The 16,394-nt window shown below is 44.4% G+C and overlaps 1 protein-coding gene across 5 annotated transcripts in view; it reads right to left on the reverse strand.

The window, feature by feature from the left end:
* The window catches only part of SMURF1 (SMAD specific E3 ubiquitin protein ligase 1), an 82,396-nt gene that overhangs the window by 8,029 nt on the left and 57,973 nt on the right, over window positions 1-16,394 (reverse strand). For all 5 annotated transcript variants that reach the window (XM_014539095.1, XM_005865520.1, XM_014539092.1 and 2 more), the window contains 9 exons: window positions 15,305-15,380; window positions 13,618-13,859; window positions 12,795-12,879; window positions 11,145-11,291; window positions 9,878-10,076; window positions 6,927-7,030; window positions 3,558-3,672; window positions 2,215-2,393; window positions 598-735 (listed from right to left, as the gene is read on the reverse strand). In XM_014539095.1, the coding sequence (XP_014394581.1) occupies window positions 598-735; window positions 2,215-2,393; window positions 3,558-3,672; window positions 6,927-7,030; window positions 9,878-10,076; window positions 11,145-11,291; window positions 12,795-12,879; window positions 13,618-13,859; window positions 15,305-15,380 (1,285 nt within the window). The remainder of the gene's footprint in view (window positions 1-597; window positions 736-2,214; window positions 2,394-3,557; window positions 3,673-6,926; window positions 7,031-9,877; window positions 10,077-11,144; window positions 11,292-12,794; window positions 12,880-13,617; window positions 13,860-15,304; window positions 15,381-16,394) is intronic.

A 16,394-nucleotide genomic window follows, 5' to 3' on the forward strand; every position in this document is an offset into this window, starting at 1 on the left:
AGAGAGAGAGAAGCATTGATGTGAGAGAGACACATCGATTGGTTGCCTCCCGCATGCGCCCTGAGCAGGGCCAGGGATCAAACCTGCAACCCAGGTACGTGTCCCTGACTGGGAATCGAACCTGTGACCCTTTGGTGCATGGGCTGACACTAATCACTGAGCACACTGGCCAGAGCAAGATGCCCATGTTTCTACACTGCTACTAGTCGTTTATTTGCCTGAAGAGGTGGGAGAACAGACTACAATGGAGGAGACTTCTTGGAGACTGATCTCAAGGGACGGCTGGGCTTCCTCCTCTCTCCTGGGCTCTGGTACCTCCACACACAGACCGGGTGGTGGCCTCACAGTCCTTCCCCTCTGGGACTTGGGGGTCATTATTCTCCCGTCACCAGGTCTCCCCAGGAAGAGCTCCTACTGCTGAACTTCACGTTGGGAAGTCTCTTCTATAACGTGATTCTGGTCACAGCGCTGGTGGGGACAGTAAACCTCACACAGCAAAGGAGCCCCCACAAGCCCGACATGAACCCAGCCACGCCCAGGACGGTCCCGGGCACCTGGGTGTCCCGACCGGCGACCACCCGGCCCCCACAACATTACCGGACGTATTCCTTCTTGTTCTCCTCCGTGACGGGGACGTTTCTGCCGTTGGGTTTCAGCTCATGCTGAAGAATCCTCCCGAAAGCGTTGTGCTCCACACAGAAAGTGTGGTCCAGCACGGGCGTGATATCGTTCTCTCTGCAGGACAGGGGACGGTGTCAGTCACCCCTTCGCTACCACAGGAGCAGCTGGGAGAGCGCGTCACTGCCTGCCAGACCAGAGGCGCTCGAGGAGGGACAGCACTACCAGCCTATGACTGTACGGGACAGCTGGTTGCCTTAGAAACGGCGTCTATGAGCAGGAAGAAGGAGTCATAAAGGGGAGACCCGCCTGCAGGAAGCCACTCCGCAGAAACACTGTCCCCTGTGAGGCGGCCTTTCCAAGCTCATCAGGTCAAAGCAGCACTGGAAAGTGAGAACTAGCCCCTGATCGGCCATATCTCCTGAAACGGAGTGAAGGAGCTCCTGCAGGAGGAGGCCTGGCCCGCACACTGTTCCTTTCAGGACGACATGACATGAGGCTGACTAGACGCTGAACAGGCGAGAGGCCCGTCAGTTCGTCAGCCTCTCCCTTTGCCAGAGCCTGTGGTTCACCTGTCACTGTGCCTGTGCTTTTAAGAGAGTGTTTAGGGTCATTCTAAAACAAGGTGACCAAATATTAATTTTGTTTTGATACTTTCTCGTATCAAAATACAAGATACAAGATACTTTGATGCTAATTTTGTTTTTGATACTTTCCCTCTAGAGATCAACTGGTGACACCTTAGAGTGTCAAAAACCAACCCACCAACCAACCTGGGAAGCTCAGTTGGTTAGAGCATCGTCCTGATACACCAAGGTTGTAGGTTCAATCCCCGGTCAGGGCACATACAAGAATTAACCAATGAATGCATCAATAAGTGGAACAACAAATTGACGTTTCTCACTCTCTCCCCCTCCTATCCTTCCTCTCTCACTAAAATCAATCATTAAAAAACAAACAAAACCCAAACCACCACTGGCCTGGGGATTAATATTTGTTATATGTTAATAATTCAAGGAAATAACAAAAGAAACTAGTCCATGAAAAGAAACTGGCCAAACATCAATGAGGAAAAGTTAATTAAGTATTGGTTTTTTTGTTAAATCTATTTTTATATTTCTTTTTTTCTTTTTTTCAAATCCTCACTTGAGGACATGCTTAGAGAAAAGAAAGGGGAGAGAGGGAGAGGGAGAGGGAGGGAGGGAGGGAGAGAGAGAGAGAGAGGGAGGGAGAGAGAGAGAGGAGAGAAAGAGAGAGAAACATTGATCAGTTGCCTTCCGTATTCTTCCTACCAGGGATTAAGCCTGAAACCCGGGCATGTGCCCTGACCGGGAATGGAACTAGCAACCTTTTGGTGCACTAGACGACACTCAACTAACTGAACCACGCTAGCTGGACTACTTTTATATTTCTGGTCATAAAACAATAGTTTATTTCTCTTCTCAAATTTCACACCCATCCCCAAAATACACACACACACACACACACACACACACACACACACACACACACTCACATACACAAATGTATTGGGCGTACACTAAGACAAGTGGCTATATAAATGTTCAATGAACTGAACAGTGAGTCAATACTTACAGAATCCACACTAGGCTCTTATGTAGTTCTGGGTCCACCGATTCCAAGTCAGAGAGCTGGATGGGCTTCCCCAGTAGCTGCTTATAAAAGGGGACTGTGAAACCCCCATTTATGTAGTGTCCATGGAACACAGCCAGACCCATGATCCGACCAACAAAATGGAAATAAGACAAATGGTCCTGTAGGGGGCACCAGAGAACATAAATTCATTTTGAAAATAGTCAAGGTGACTATCCTGCGATTTCTCCAGCTTCGGAGAACTGTCCCACAGGCAGCAACACCGAGTGTGTCAGTCCCAGGCTGTGCTCCTGGCCACATGAAGACGGCTGCGTGGTTAGTCAACACCGAGAGCACATCTTTTGTACAGCTCATCGGAACATTTTATTTGCTCGTAGTTCAAACACATTTTCCTCAGAATTGCTACATGATTTGTGGGACTCAGTGCAAAATGAAAATGCACAACCCCTTATTAAAAAACATTAAGAATTCCAATATGGCAATAGCAGAGATTCAAACCAAGCATGGGCCCTTCTGTGAGCAGGGCTCTGAGCTCTGTACAGGTCACGCTTCTTCCCATTGAACTAAAGAGAAATAAAGAGCAAAGGGCAACTCCCCCTCTTCCTCTGCCATGCCTCCCCCAGTCACACAAAAAATAAGAAAAACAAAAGGAACACAGAGGAAAATAAGTATGAATAACCCAAGTAAAAGAACCATTTTAAAACCAGAGCTGTCTGGTTTTTAACTAAAAAGGGAACCTCACATTTCTACTTTCAGGTTGGAATTATAATCAGATAATTAGTCAACACTTAGTTTCCATGCTGGTAAAAGGTTGTCACACCGATGCCTGCAGAGGGGCACTGGCCCAGGACCCTGCCTGGGGGCCGTGCACGTGGCGGCGCTGAGGCAGGACATGGCCCACAGGAGAGTCCAACCTTGGGTCGGCCACTCTTCTTTAAAACAAGAACTAAGGGTGTTAGCACCAGTGCCAAAAAGGTCACTTATGGGAATGTTCCAACTTGTACTGGAAGGAGGACAGACTTCGTAACCCACTTCTCAGAATGATGCTGCCAACAAAGGCGCCAGGGCTCCCTCAATAGCAATGAAGTGCTGAGCAGATGAGCAGCTCAGTCCCTCTTGTCCTTGAAAACAGCACACCCAGTGATCCCAGCCACAGAAGCACAGGACTGAAATCACCCATCTTAATCCGGTTCTCACTCTGCCTTTTATTACCACAGAACTTGAGTAAGACTACAGTGAATAAACCCAAAATTGAGATGGAAATGAAAATCCATTCTAAAAATTCCCCAACTTAATTCCCTGCTTATTCACTCATTAATACTTACAGGGTTGATGGACGAATCTGGGTTGATTTGCAACATGTAAATGTTGTCCGTAGAATATTGGAAGAGCCCGTAATATGGATTCAGCATTTCATGGCACAATAAATAAAGCCACTCCCTGGGGACAACAGCAACAACAGCAGACACCAAAACACGTTATATGTGCGAAAACTCCTTGTTTTAGATCATAACAAAAGGACTGAACCACTAGAGGCCAAAACTGGTACAAATACCTGGCTGTGAGCATGTGATTTGAACATGCTGGGAAAACAAGCCTGAAGAAGTAAGCACTGGGCTGGTAGTATCAGAAATGGCTTTTCTGGCCAAAATGCCCACTACTCTGAAGCTCAGAAAGAACTGTGGTTGACACGCTATGTAGAGAAGGTGACCTGAAGGACGTGTGCCGGCCTAAATCGTGGCCCCCAAAATGCCACATCGGAATCCCAGCATCTTCCACAGCAACAAAAACCCTGACGTGGAATTAAATCGAGGACCCTGAGACGGGACTCCATTAAAAGAATGACTATCGCCTTACAAGTCCAGTCTTTGCAGCTGTTCACTGGCCAGTGTTCCTGGCCCTCAGCTAAGGGTTTCTCTGCTGCTCTGCAAAGATCAGAGCCTCCGGTGATGGTGTTAAAGGTGTGGTAATACCTGACAGAAGTGCAATAAAGAGCAGTCTGATCCTACTTGTATTTAAAAAGTGTGTGTACATACACGCACACACAAAGCAGCACAGATGCATATGCAGAGCACAGGAAGACAGGAAGGGCTTACACCAGCCGGGGACAGTGGTTAACCTGAGAATTAGCATTCTGGGGCATTTTCATTTCTTCTGCTTTCTAGTTTTTAAATTTCTGATCAATTGGAACATGTAATAACATTTAAATAAGGAGAAAATATGTCACAACCTAGAGAGGCAGGGATTGTTTAAGACTGTCTTTTCCCCTTCATAAGTTTCTGTTGAATTATTTTTTTTGCATAAACATTTATCATGTTTATAATCTTAAAAACTAGTTTAAAGCTTAAAAATATTCTAAGAGTTTAAAAATCTGGATGGGGTGTATAAGAATGAATTATTCTCTGAATTCCTTTCTGTTTGAATTATTTCGCTATGAAAAAAAAAATCAAAATGTAAAGAGCACTCTAAATAGAAGCTGTGTGATTTGATTGCTCCGACTGGGCTGTGAGAGCCCAGGTATGGGGAACCTTATACAGACACCTGTGGCAGTTCCACACACAGCCTTTTATTCTATTCAAACTCCTGTCAAATAGATACATCTCATTAAGATAGCAGCCCCAAATTTTATTCTCGAAGTCTTCACTCTTTCAAATAGAAAAGACAGACAATTGAGAAAGACTAGGAAAGGATAAGCACAAATGCAAATAATCGAAGGGAATTGTGAGAATACATAAAACAACCAAGCCAAAACAAATTAATGTATCGAACTCCAAAGAACAGAAAGCACCTGCCAGGGAGATGTACTCCAAATCTTGTAAAGTCTCTTGACTAGAAAGGCAAAATTTCCCAACATTGATTCATCCCCAAGTTTGGGAGTTTGGATTTGAGAAGAATCTTTTTCATAAAAACCAGGGACCTGCAACTGTCTAGACAGGAAGTGATTAAAATACAAGCAAACATTCTGACCAAGCCAGGGACAAGGGAAAGAGGCATACTAGGAATGTTCTGGAAGTGGGAAGGGAAGAGCAATACAGGCAGAAGAGAGAGAACAGCAATGGTTCAGAACCAAACACTGGGAAAATGAGTATAGACTGATTCTCAGTGAGCAGATGATGAATACACACACATATGTGGTTTTGTGGTAGGCAGTTAGACAGACATGAGCAGAGCAAGGACGATGGGTCAGGTACAGAAGGTCACCAGGTTGAAAAGCGCCGGGTGCCTAACAAAGGACAATTGTAGGGTGGGACCTCGTCCCCAGGATGAACTTTCCTCCCCTAGCATATGGCTGGTTTGGACCCCCTGACCTTTCTCCCCCAGAGATAACATCCAGGCCTCAGCTCCAGGCCCAGAAAAGCAGCACAACCAGACCAGCAACACCACTGCTAACCTCAGGACCAGCTGCACTGACCCGCTACCCTGGTGCTGGCCAATCCATCAGTGGAGACCTAAACCCTGAATGGACACACCTGGAAAGCTGCTGACTAGTCTATTAAGAGCCCCTGGGGCCTCCCCTAAACTCTCCACCCCACCCTCAAAACCCTTAGGACAGAGGACCCAGCAAGCTCTCGCCTTTCCCTCCCCCACCCCAGGCTCCTTACCATTGCCTTCCTCACTTACAAGCTCCAAGGCCCTTCCTTTGCCTCTATAACTTGTTTCCTAAGCCCATTTCTTCTATTAATTCTACTACCTCTGTGATTTTATAAATAAATGTTCTCTTATAGTTTGGGTCTTGGCTCTGAATTCTTTCCTAGTCAGAACTCAAGTACCGAGGTTGCCACGGTTCTAACACCCAGTGCCATTCCAGTGCCTATAATAGTTTCAATTTCTCCTTCATGTCTGGATGGATATGATCCCATCTGGACCCGAGGAAGAATCCAAGGGGTGAAACTGCAACGTGAGATCAAACTGGAGGTGGCAGAGCAAGGGTTCACATTTACCTCCCCTCAAGCACCATGTTACTCAAGGGAGCCACACAAAGCCAGCTCCAGGTGGGAGACTTGTAACTGTGGAAAAGGCAGAAGAGAACTACCAAACCAATCAAGCTATTCACACGTGTGCCTAGGAATACAGAACACCAGCCATGCAAAGAAATAATGGTAAATTGAAACAGTCTGAGGTACTGAACTCTTGAGACTATAAGGGAAATAGCACAGACAAGAAAGTGGAAGCAGTCAGGCCTGCATTGTTAGAACAAGTGTGAAGGACTGAGGAGGAAGATTCTCACCTGGAAAGGGGAGTGGAAGCCTAAGCCTCTTGCCAGGAAATGGAATTAGTGCTATCAAAGCCAACAGAAGTTACACTGGCCAAAAGAAAGATGGTTTCTAGATGGAGGAAGAAACTTGGGGCTATCTTGAAAAGTATCTCCTGTGGAGAGGCAGCACCATGTGAGCACAGGAGAGAAAATGCAGGCTTTCCTGCACCCCTACCCCAGATGGATTCAGAACTGAGGGGGGGAGGTGTGGTAAAGGAAGAGGTGATTCAGCCTGAGGAGCCACCCCGAGCAGCCTTTGTCTGTGAGGCGGTGCTCTGAGGCGATTGCTCTGTGAGCCGTTTCTGCATTTCCGCTGGCTCTTCTTTCTGTTTGGCATTTCAGGTATGGAGTTTATTACTTTGTGGAATGCAGGATTGTGTTTTATTATAGCTATGCTGAAGAGCATGCAGCAGAAAGGGTGACTAAATTAGCCTCTCACCTTGCCACTCCACCATAATCCAAACCTTCTTCTCCACGAAATTTCACCATTAGTCGTTTTTTCAAGTCTTTTGGACGCATCTTCATTATCTGGCGATAAGACTCCTATATGTAAAAATTAACAGTTTTAGAGAGAAGAACTTTTCTTAAAGTAATAAAAAGATGAAAGGTTATTGATAGTGTCCTGGTGCACGGATTCATGCACATTGAAATGAAATTAGAAGAAATATTTTAATATTGCTATTCGCCCTTTCTCTATAATAGAAGTGTCAACCAAATTCACAATCGACAATGACAGAATGAAACACACACGTGCAACTGGCAGCAGTGAGATCTTTATATGTATTATGCATGTGTGAGTCAACTTAGCCTTTTATATATATAGAACAAACTTGCTTAATTAGACCTCCTTTCTGATTTAGCTAAACTTTTTCCAGCCCAGTGAAGCACCCCAACTTCTCTTTCAGGTAATTGTCTGCAACACAGCAGTAAATATCAACACGAAGCAGATTATTATTGTAGATCATGCAGGGAGAACAAAGGGTGAAATATTTAACTGCAGCAGTGTTTGACTATATTCTGTGCAGTGAGAAAACCTGAAGTCATTTTCAAGGTCCACCATTTCTTACTTCTTTTCAGTCAGGTCAAGTTTCTAAACTTTCTCAATCTCCATTTTCTGGCTAATGAAAAGAAAATAGGAATCTACCTACTCCAAGACTTCTGAGAGGATTAAATGAGATGAGGTAGGGGAAAACGCTTCACAGACATTTGGTTAAAGTGTAAAATGTTTGCACCTGGCTATAAAGCAAGTCGTGTTCCTGGGCTGAAGAAACTCCAAGGAAGCTAGTCTCGAGGGAGAGGAAGCCGGGCACCCACAGTGCCTGTTTCCATGCTGGGCTGGGCTGGGCTGCATTTTGCACCATGAGGTTTTGGCAGCATTGGCTGCGATTTGGTGGGGTGCTGCTCTGGGGTGGTGGTGAGTGTTGGGGGAAGCTGAGTGTTTGTTTGTTGGCACCAGGTCCTTGGTGCCATTTATTTTTAAATGGCCAGTGCGTTGGTACCAGGTCCGAGGTGCTGTTTCTTTTTAAATGGCCAGTGTGCATCATGGCAGCTCCTGCACTGAGCATCTGCCTCCTGGTGGTCAGTGCATGTCATAGCTACCAGTTGGATGGTCGGACAAACATTTAGCTTTTATATGCTAAACTTGATGGAACCTGATTCAAAATAGTATCCATTCAAATCCAAGTTCTAGCTGGTTCCTATTTAGCATGTTTATACAGGGTGGGGCAAAAGTAGGTTTATAGGTGTTTGTATGGAAATAATACAATAATTAATAAATAATTATACAATAATAAACTGTGTTTTGCATACTCATAACTGTAAACCTACTTTTGCTCCACCCTGTATCATCAACTTTTCTCCCACTGTTTCTAGATCAGAAACCACAACAAAATAAACGTGTACTAGGTAACACTGTACCTAAAGGAAACACTTATTTTCAGCACAATCACTAACAACAGAACAAATGTCCTCTGTAGAGCTGATCTTCCCTACACAATTTCAATGTGTCCTATAAGCACTTTATATGTATGTATGTGTGTGTTTTACATCCTCACCCGAGGATATGCTTAGAGAGAGGGAGAGAGAGAGAACATAGATCGGTTGCCTTCTGTACACATCCTGACTGGGGATCACATCTGAAACCCAGGTATGTGCCCTGATCAGGAATCAAGCCGGCAACCTTTTGGTGCCTGGGATGATGCTCAATCAACTGAGCCACTGGCCAGGCTTCATATTTTAACCAAAATGAAGACATCATTAGAAAGTCTGAATATTAAAAGAATTCTGAGCCTGTTTTTATACCTGAAGCTCAGCCAAAACAGAAAACACGTGGTCAGCCCAATATTCCTTCAGATTCAGCATTTGAGTAGAACCAGCTAAGTGTTTATAAATATTTTCAAATGATAAGGCACTTAAAAATCATTTCATGCTTTAACTTTAATGTAATTCAAACTCTGACATCCCAAGAGGGAAAGAGGAGGTTGAGTGGAAATGATCTGGCATCAAAATGACAGTAGTTCCGCTCTTTTCTAACCTTGGCAAGCACTTAAGACTGCTCAACGGGCAGAGCCGAGCACTTCAGCAGCCCCACTCGTCCAGTGCTGGCTGCGAGGAGGACCACGCACGGCCCTGGCGCATCCTGTGCCCTTCGCTGTGGAGGTGCTGGGCCCTCAGGCTGCAGCCCCATAAGAACCTGTGTCCAGTTCTTACCCACTCTCATTGGCTCATGTCTGCCAAGGATTCCACCAAGGCAGGCAGGCAGGCTATGGACCAAACACAGCTGAGATTTCAATTTATGCTCACGTTCCTTGAGAAAGGGCTCTGTCCACAAGAGGGTCCTGCCTGGTTAGGGACCCTGATCCCGCAGGGGGCTGTATATGGGGCGGAGGCCTTCCCAGGAACCACCTGATCATCCTGTTTCCAGAAGAGACACGTGGCCGCTTGGCCACTGAGCTCCTCTGAGGAGGCTGTGCTATTTCATCAAATTTCATGAGAGGCCAGAAGGAATGACTGGTTCTGAGGACACGGAAGATTGCAGGAATATATAATCTGCACAATGTAGGCAAAGGGCTTTATTCCCCCTTCTGCATATATCTCTAGGTTTCCACCTCATAAACCATCTGTGTTTTTAAACTGTTAACACAGGAGTAAATACAGTGCCCTCTCTACATGGGCACAACCCTGCATTTCACAGAGCAATAAACTCCATACCTGAAATGCCAAACAGAAAGAAGAGCTCACGGAAATGCAGAAGCCGCTCACAGAGCAGTCCCCTCAGAGCGCCGCCTCACAGACAAAGGCTGCTAGGGCGGCTCCTCAGGCTGAATCACCTCACTTGTCTATTAACATGAATGCAGAGTCTGTGCCTGCCTGCCGCACTAAATGCCATACCTCAAATATTTCTTCTCTGGATACTTCAATGCGGCAATGACCAGCCTGGGGTTGCTGAAGTGAAAGCTCGTGCCTGAGGACCTTCAGTTTCTGAACTAAATCTCTTTCGTATCTCTGGGCGGGAAGCTCCTCGTCTTCCACTGAGCCCTCGCTGGGCAGCGGCAGCGGCTGGCTGGGCTCCTTTAGTTGGCACTGGTGACTTGAGAAGAACAGAAGCATCAAAATCACTCCAAAAGCAGCGGCCAAGGGAGCTGCAAGCAATGCCCCCTACACCAAAGGGACCGAGAAGAGAGTTCGTTAAATAGAACTTCAAGGGGACATTTTCTTCTCTGATGACGTGGCTATGTAACAATTGCTGGTGGTCACCATTAGCCCAAATATAGGCCTAGGATACAATAAAGGAGATACCCCACTTCTAAGCAACAGCTCAGCTCATACATTTCACTGCTATAAATAAAAACAGCACTTGCCATCATTTACCATCTAGTATGTGCCCGAGACCGACCAACACACTGTTCGATGCACCTTGGCGGCTAGAATTAAATGGAGTTGACGTGAAGCATGAAACAGATTATAGTGGAGAGGGGCAATATGCATAAGAGCAAACAACTCGAGTGAAGTCTAATGGCAGCCAATCCTCATTTTCAGAACCAACAGATTAGGAAGCCCACTCATTAAAAGCAAGATTCCAGTCATATAAGAGGACTAGGCCAGCAGAAGGACAAAGTGACAGTTCTCTTGTTCAAGTTTTGCTACTAATGTCAGTTGTCAGCAAGAAGAGCCTCGTGGGCTCTGATGTTCTGAGAACACGCCAAACCCGGAACACAAGGCGGGAGCCAAGATAATCCCCAATTCCAAGTCATCCAGGATGACAGGCACGGGACAGGGCTCAGCAAGTGGCACCAGTGACTGGCAGTCCTCCTACACTGTGATGAGCGGGCATTTTACTGCTTCTCCCTTAAGAGCCACGCCTTTCATCACGGAGCTGCGTGTGACGCTTCGTTAACGCACCTGCCTAATACTGCCCCCTCCGTGAATTTAATCTCAGCCGCAGGCAGGAAAAGGGTGGCAACAGCAACAAGGTCTGGCTTCAGTGCTCTCACAGCTAACCTGAGAGTTTAACACATGCAACTATCCACCAAATACTTATATTTGCTTATGTGTCTTCTCCACTAACAATGCAGTAGGATAAATTAAAAAACATATTAGAAAACATGAATTGGTAAACATAAGCAGTCAACAAGGATTGTGTAAAAGTTGTACTTACTTCATGATGTGGTGTAACCGTGGGTCTGTAAACTGGGTTGTTCGGTTATTATGATCTACAAAATATATTCTCCCAGAAACTGTACTTCTGACTTCCCAACCTGGTGGCAGTGGTCCAAGTTCATCACAATTCACACTGTTAAGGTCTCTATCAAAACGGAAGACACAGAGAGGTTTGTCCATCTGAGTATGGAGGCATGAAACTAACACTTCAGCAAGAGGAACCACAGGAGTCCCTTCCTTATCAATGCGGCCATGTCCCAGTTCTGCTAAGAGGGACAGTCATGGTGCTACTTACGCCAAACTCCCACCGAATCCAGGCTTCTGTGCTGCAAGTGGCAGCAAATCCAACAGATAACAACGAAACTTCCAGAGCCTATAACCATGAGAGGGAACGTGGTCTACCCAGGGAACATCACTTCTTATACCACAGAGGGCCACACGGTAGGAAGTATCTGAATGCTGCTGGAAACCTATCTGAACTCATGAGTTATAGTAAACGAAATGCTCAAGGCCAGAAAGGCTGCTTCGTTGAAAAGCCCCCGACAACACAAGCTTTTTAAAGCTGATAGGATGTATTAACACGCATTTGAACTCTCGCAATTCTAAACAGCTGCACCGGGAGAGGCATTCTCATTTTTTAGTTGGCTTTATTAAGTAACTGTTTCTAATCCAACCTCTTAATTATTTCAATACAATCCACAGTCAGATGGGAACACAGCATTACTGACCAAGATGCTTTTCTAATTAGCACAAAAGCCTGACATTTCTTATAGTGGGTACTGACGAGACACCTCATCCATTTGCAGGTAATATTTCCAATCTAATTATAGACACTGAATCAGAAATTTAACACAGACTTGGAAAATCAAAGACAGGAAGCTTGTTCTCAGATGAAACAAATTATGAATAAAAAGGAAATGAGCATTACTAAAAATGTTATTTGGTAGTAATGCTATTCTAAAAAGAAAAAAGAAAAAAGAAAGAAAAGCAAAGCAAAGAAGAAAAGAAACATAACTCTGTTATGGGGTGGGGTGGGCTGGGGTGGGGCTCTCTCTGACCTGGGCTCAGATCTTTGGCCTTGTAGAAGGAATTTGTATAGTAAAGCTTCATCTCCCCCAGGAATGGTCCCCAAGGGACTAAGGCAATAGGGACAGTAAAGTAGAAGAGAGAAAGGGTAATAGTCTTTATATTTCCTTTTAATGCTTTATTATGGAAAATTTTAAGCATGTAAAAAAGTAGAGAAACCATAATGAATAGCCAACTTCAACAATTACCCAGTCATTGTCAACCTATTTCAGATATACCCCTATATTCACTGCCCCACTCCAATCATTTGAAGCCAAGTCCCAGGCATCCTATGATTTCATCCATTTTAATATTTTCAGTTAAAATGAGAACACATCTTGAAGGGCTTCTTGGCTTTCCAAGTCAGAGCACATTTGATTTAACCCAGGGGTGAGGCCTTTTTGGTTATGTGATCTGATTTCAAGGTCTAGGATTGCTTTCTAAGGACCCTCGGTTCCAGCAGCTGCCGCCCAGGACCCCCTGGCAGACATCCTCTTTGAGCTGCCATTCTTCCAAGTTTACATCCTCAACCTAAGGGGCTCTCATCCAGCCAGGGGTCCCGGTGCACATCTGAGAAACCTACCTTGGTATTCGGGGGTCGTGCCACGTGCTCACTCCCGTCTGTGTGTGCAAAAAGTAAACTTGCCCCTGCACTGTTGTTCTTTGTTCTGTGCAAGAAATCGGGGGATACAATTAGTTAAATTCAATTCCAAGGAGTTTTTTCAACCAGTCCTCTAAGCACAGAGTCTAAGCTTCTTTTCAACATTGTTTAAAATCACCCAGAAAAGGAATGAAGAGGGCAGTAGTGAACTTCTGCCAGACTTCCTCACGTCACCAGCCCTGTGTAAACGTTTGGGCCTCTCTTCCGTTCCCCGTTCACACCCGGACAGGCGGTGCTCTCCTTCCTTAGTCAGCCCTGGACCAGCCCCTGTTTGTGTATCCACCACCCCAGGACTGACCTTACCTGACCTCTATGACCTCCATTTGCTCTTACTTCTGGTAATGACGCGCCACATCCATACCACATTCCTCCTGCATTAGGTTCTCGGCTGTCAAACGATCCCTTTCCAATCCTATCCCATACTGTCCTTTCCACATTCAAATCAGAACACTACAAATACCTCATCTACCACCACCATCCTGGTTTTCTTCGATATTCATTTGCCTGAAATTTCACACAATTGCTGAACTGGGAGACTGGTAGAGTGCTGACACCCTCGTGATGAGCAAGATTTATCACCATCTTTTTCTGGTTACTCGTCTTTACACCGACACAACCATCCCACAGCACAGCTCTGCCAACATCAGCAGCTGCGGCATGTACAAGTTACGCAAAAAGGTTTAAAAAATTAAAGCTCTCTGAAACCTTGTAGATAATGCGCATAAGAGCGGGTGAATTCTCTCACCGTAGCCTTCGGGCAGTTCCGGGGACTGGTGGCCATGGGGGCGGTTCTGAGGCGTCTGGAGGGACCCTCGGAGCTCAGGATTTCGAAGCCGCTGTGCCTGAAGCCTTTGATCTTGACTTGGGGATTCCCCAAACCTGCAGTTCCCTCCACCAGCAGCAGCACCGGTACTATCTGTGTAAGGGGCGGGTTCCTCCATGAAGCAGCTGAGTGGCCTTCCAGGCCCGGAGTCTTCATACACGGTTCTGAAAGGGGGCAGAGCACAGCGCGCATGGGCACACGGCCGAGGAAAGACCCTGAAAACTCAACGCGGTGCTCTTATATCCATTTATTTTGCTTTACTTGAGCAATATACAGTGTCCCAAGTGCTCAGTTTCATAAAATTCATCCTGTCCTAGTTAAACAGAAAGACTTTCATAGAAACAAGTAGCTAAAGGGAGCCACAGGTAAAGTGCCATCCAAGCCATTTGCGGGTTTCATCCTCGAGTAAAGGTAGGGATTGGAAAAATCAACCTCGGACATGAAATGAGATTTGATTTTTCTTAATTTAAAGTCAAATCCAAACACTCCATTTCCCTTTTTATTTTCCTCTATCATAAAACTCCTGGTTACATAAAATACCGCAATGACTTTAAGTACTCTTTAACATAGATCTCCACCCCGGAGCAATTTTGAAGACAATTTACCTTGATAGGCCATTTTCTCTTATAAGCAAGTACTTTTAGAAAAACATTGAAAAATTTAAAATATATTCACAACTCGGGAGACAACCCTCCCAGACTTCTCCCTCTGCCTTGTGGCTGCCCTTCCTCTCCACTGGATTAGTCTGAAGCCAATCCCAACAACTTCCTATTCACCCTTAAATAGCTCACACATACCTCTAGAAGATAAAGACTTTTCCCATCATCATGACTAAAAAATGTACATTAATTTTTAAAAATATCATCAAATACAAGTCAGTGTTCAATTTTTCCAGTCAATTGTCTCCTTCAGGATCCAAGCGAGGCCCACACATGGCATTTAGTAGGGATGCGTTTAAGTCTTTTATTATTAATTTATAGGTTCTCTTCCTTTTTTGTGAGTATTTTCCTAGCATGTATCTGTGAAGACACTGGGCTGTGTCTTCTACCCTCTACTGAGCACCCCCCTTCCAGATGGTGCTGGTTGCATTCCCTTGGGAGTCCCCTCAATTTCCAAGAGGTATGTCAATGCCAGATTACCTCTCTTTTGCGATGTCGCTAACAACTATTAATAATTATCAACCAGCTTCATTAATTCATTGGCAATTGCAAAATTGTGATAGCGACCAATGAGAGTTTTCAAGGTATTTAAAAGAAAAGTATTTTAGGGTTCTTTTTTCTCTTCCTGTGTCATTATGAACACATAATGTTCATTTTTAACATATTTGATGTGTTCTAATCCATTAGTTATAATTCTTACTGATGCTCAAACTGTTCCATCTTTGGCCAGTGGGAACCTCTTTAAATTGGATCCTGAGTCTTTTGGGCACAACCCCACTAGTCTTTACAGCTTACTTTATAAACAAGGAAACTGGGTGCCAATTTTATCCCAAAGTTCTTTCCTGTGTCTCAAGCATTCAGCACAACGAAAGATGTGAAGGACACTTTCATATAGAGCGAGAGCCTAAGGCAGCAGAGAACTCAGCAGGCATTGCCATGGTGATACGTACCCTTCATTTTCTAACAGTCCTCTGCAGTCTACCACAGACCCTCCAGTGCCTATTCTGTCTCGTGTCTGTAAACTGACTAAAACAGAAAAGAACGTCGTGCATTAAAATCCAGTGGTTTTTATACAATTGTAATACAGTGAGCCATTGCGGATGCATAATTTATGCACAATATTATTTTCTAAAAGCGAGGCATGTGCATATACAAAGACACATATATTCTTATGCTTTCAAGCAAGAGGTATTTTATTCCAGTAGCTGCATACCACCATACACCGCCTGGAACATTCCTTAAAATGTGGAGCAGAAAGAGGTACTGTGTTTTTCATGCTCTCCATAAACATAACAGAACACAATATTCACTTCCTCTAAGTTACCTTATCCTTTAAGGAGATTTTGACATGTTTAATAAGGACACAGAAAGCACTTTTAGTATTTGTAAAGTCTAGATGCATCCAAATATTTATTCTCAGTGGCTACTATGAACAACAAAGACAATTATAAAGCTGCTCCCAGCTATTCATTTCCCGCTGGCACATCTCTCCACAAAGAAAAGAAGAAATCAGAAACAGGAAAGCATTCAGTGAGAACTTTTTCACTTTGATAGTTTTAGGATCTATACCCACTGTTCATTTACCTTGGGTCAAGTCTACACAAGGCAATACCTAAAAGGTTTGGGGTCACTTTGGTATGCTGCTGAAATACTACATTTTCTTTGATTCCTTGTAATGCATACAATCAGCAAACACAGAACATCACAGTTACCCTAAAATGCTGATAAAAAAAATGAATAATATGATGAGCTACTTAACAGATAAATCGCTTCCAAGAGAATACTGCCAGTCAACACTTTGTAACATTAGCACATTTATTTGTTCATTCTAAATAATTCAATCCTCTAACTCTATCAAATCATATTACATGGAAGTCTTCAGAAATCATCTTTGCTTTTTACATATTTGATGGGTTTTCCTGAAGAAACTATTTCTCAACTATTGCATTATGTGGCCACTGTTCTTAACTACCTCTGGATAATATAATGACAAATTAATTATCCATAATGGGATGATTAAAATGACATTTAAAATTATAA

This window comes from Myotis brandtii, unplaced genomic scaffold (assembly GCF_000412655.1).
Source record: "Myotis brandtii unplaced genomic scaffold, ASM41265v1 scaffold208, whole genome shotgun sequence".
In the NCBI taxonomy this organism is placed as follows: Eukaryota; Metazoa; Chordata; class Mammalia; order Chiroptera; family Vespertilionidae; genus Myotis; species Myotis brandtii.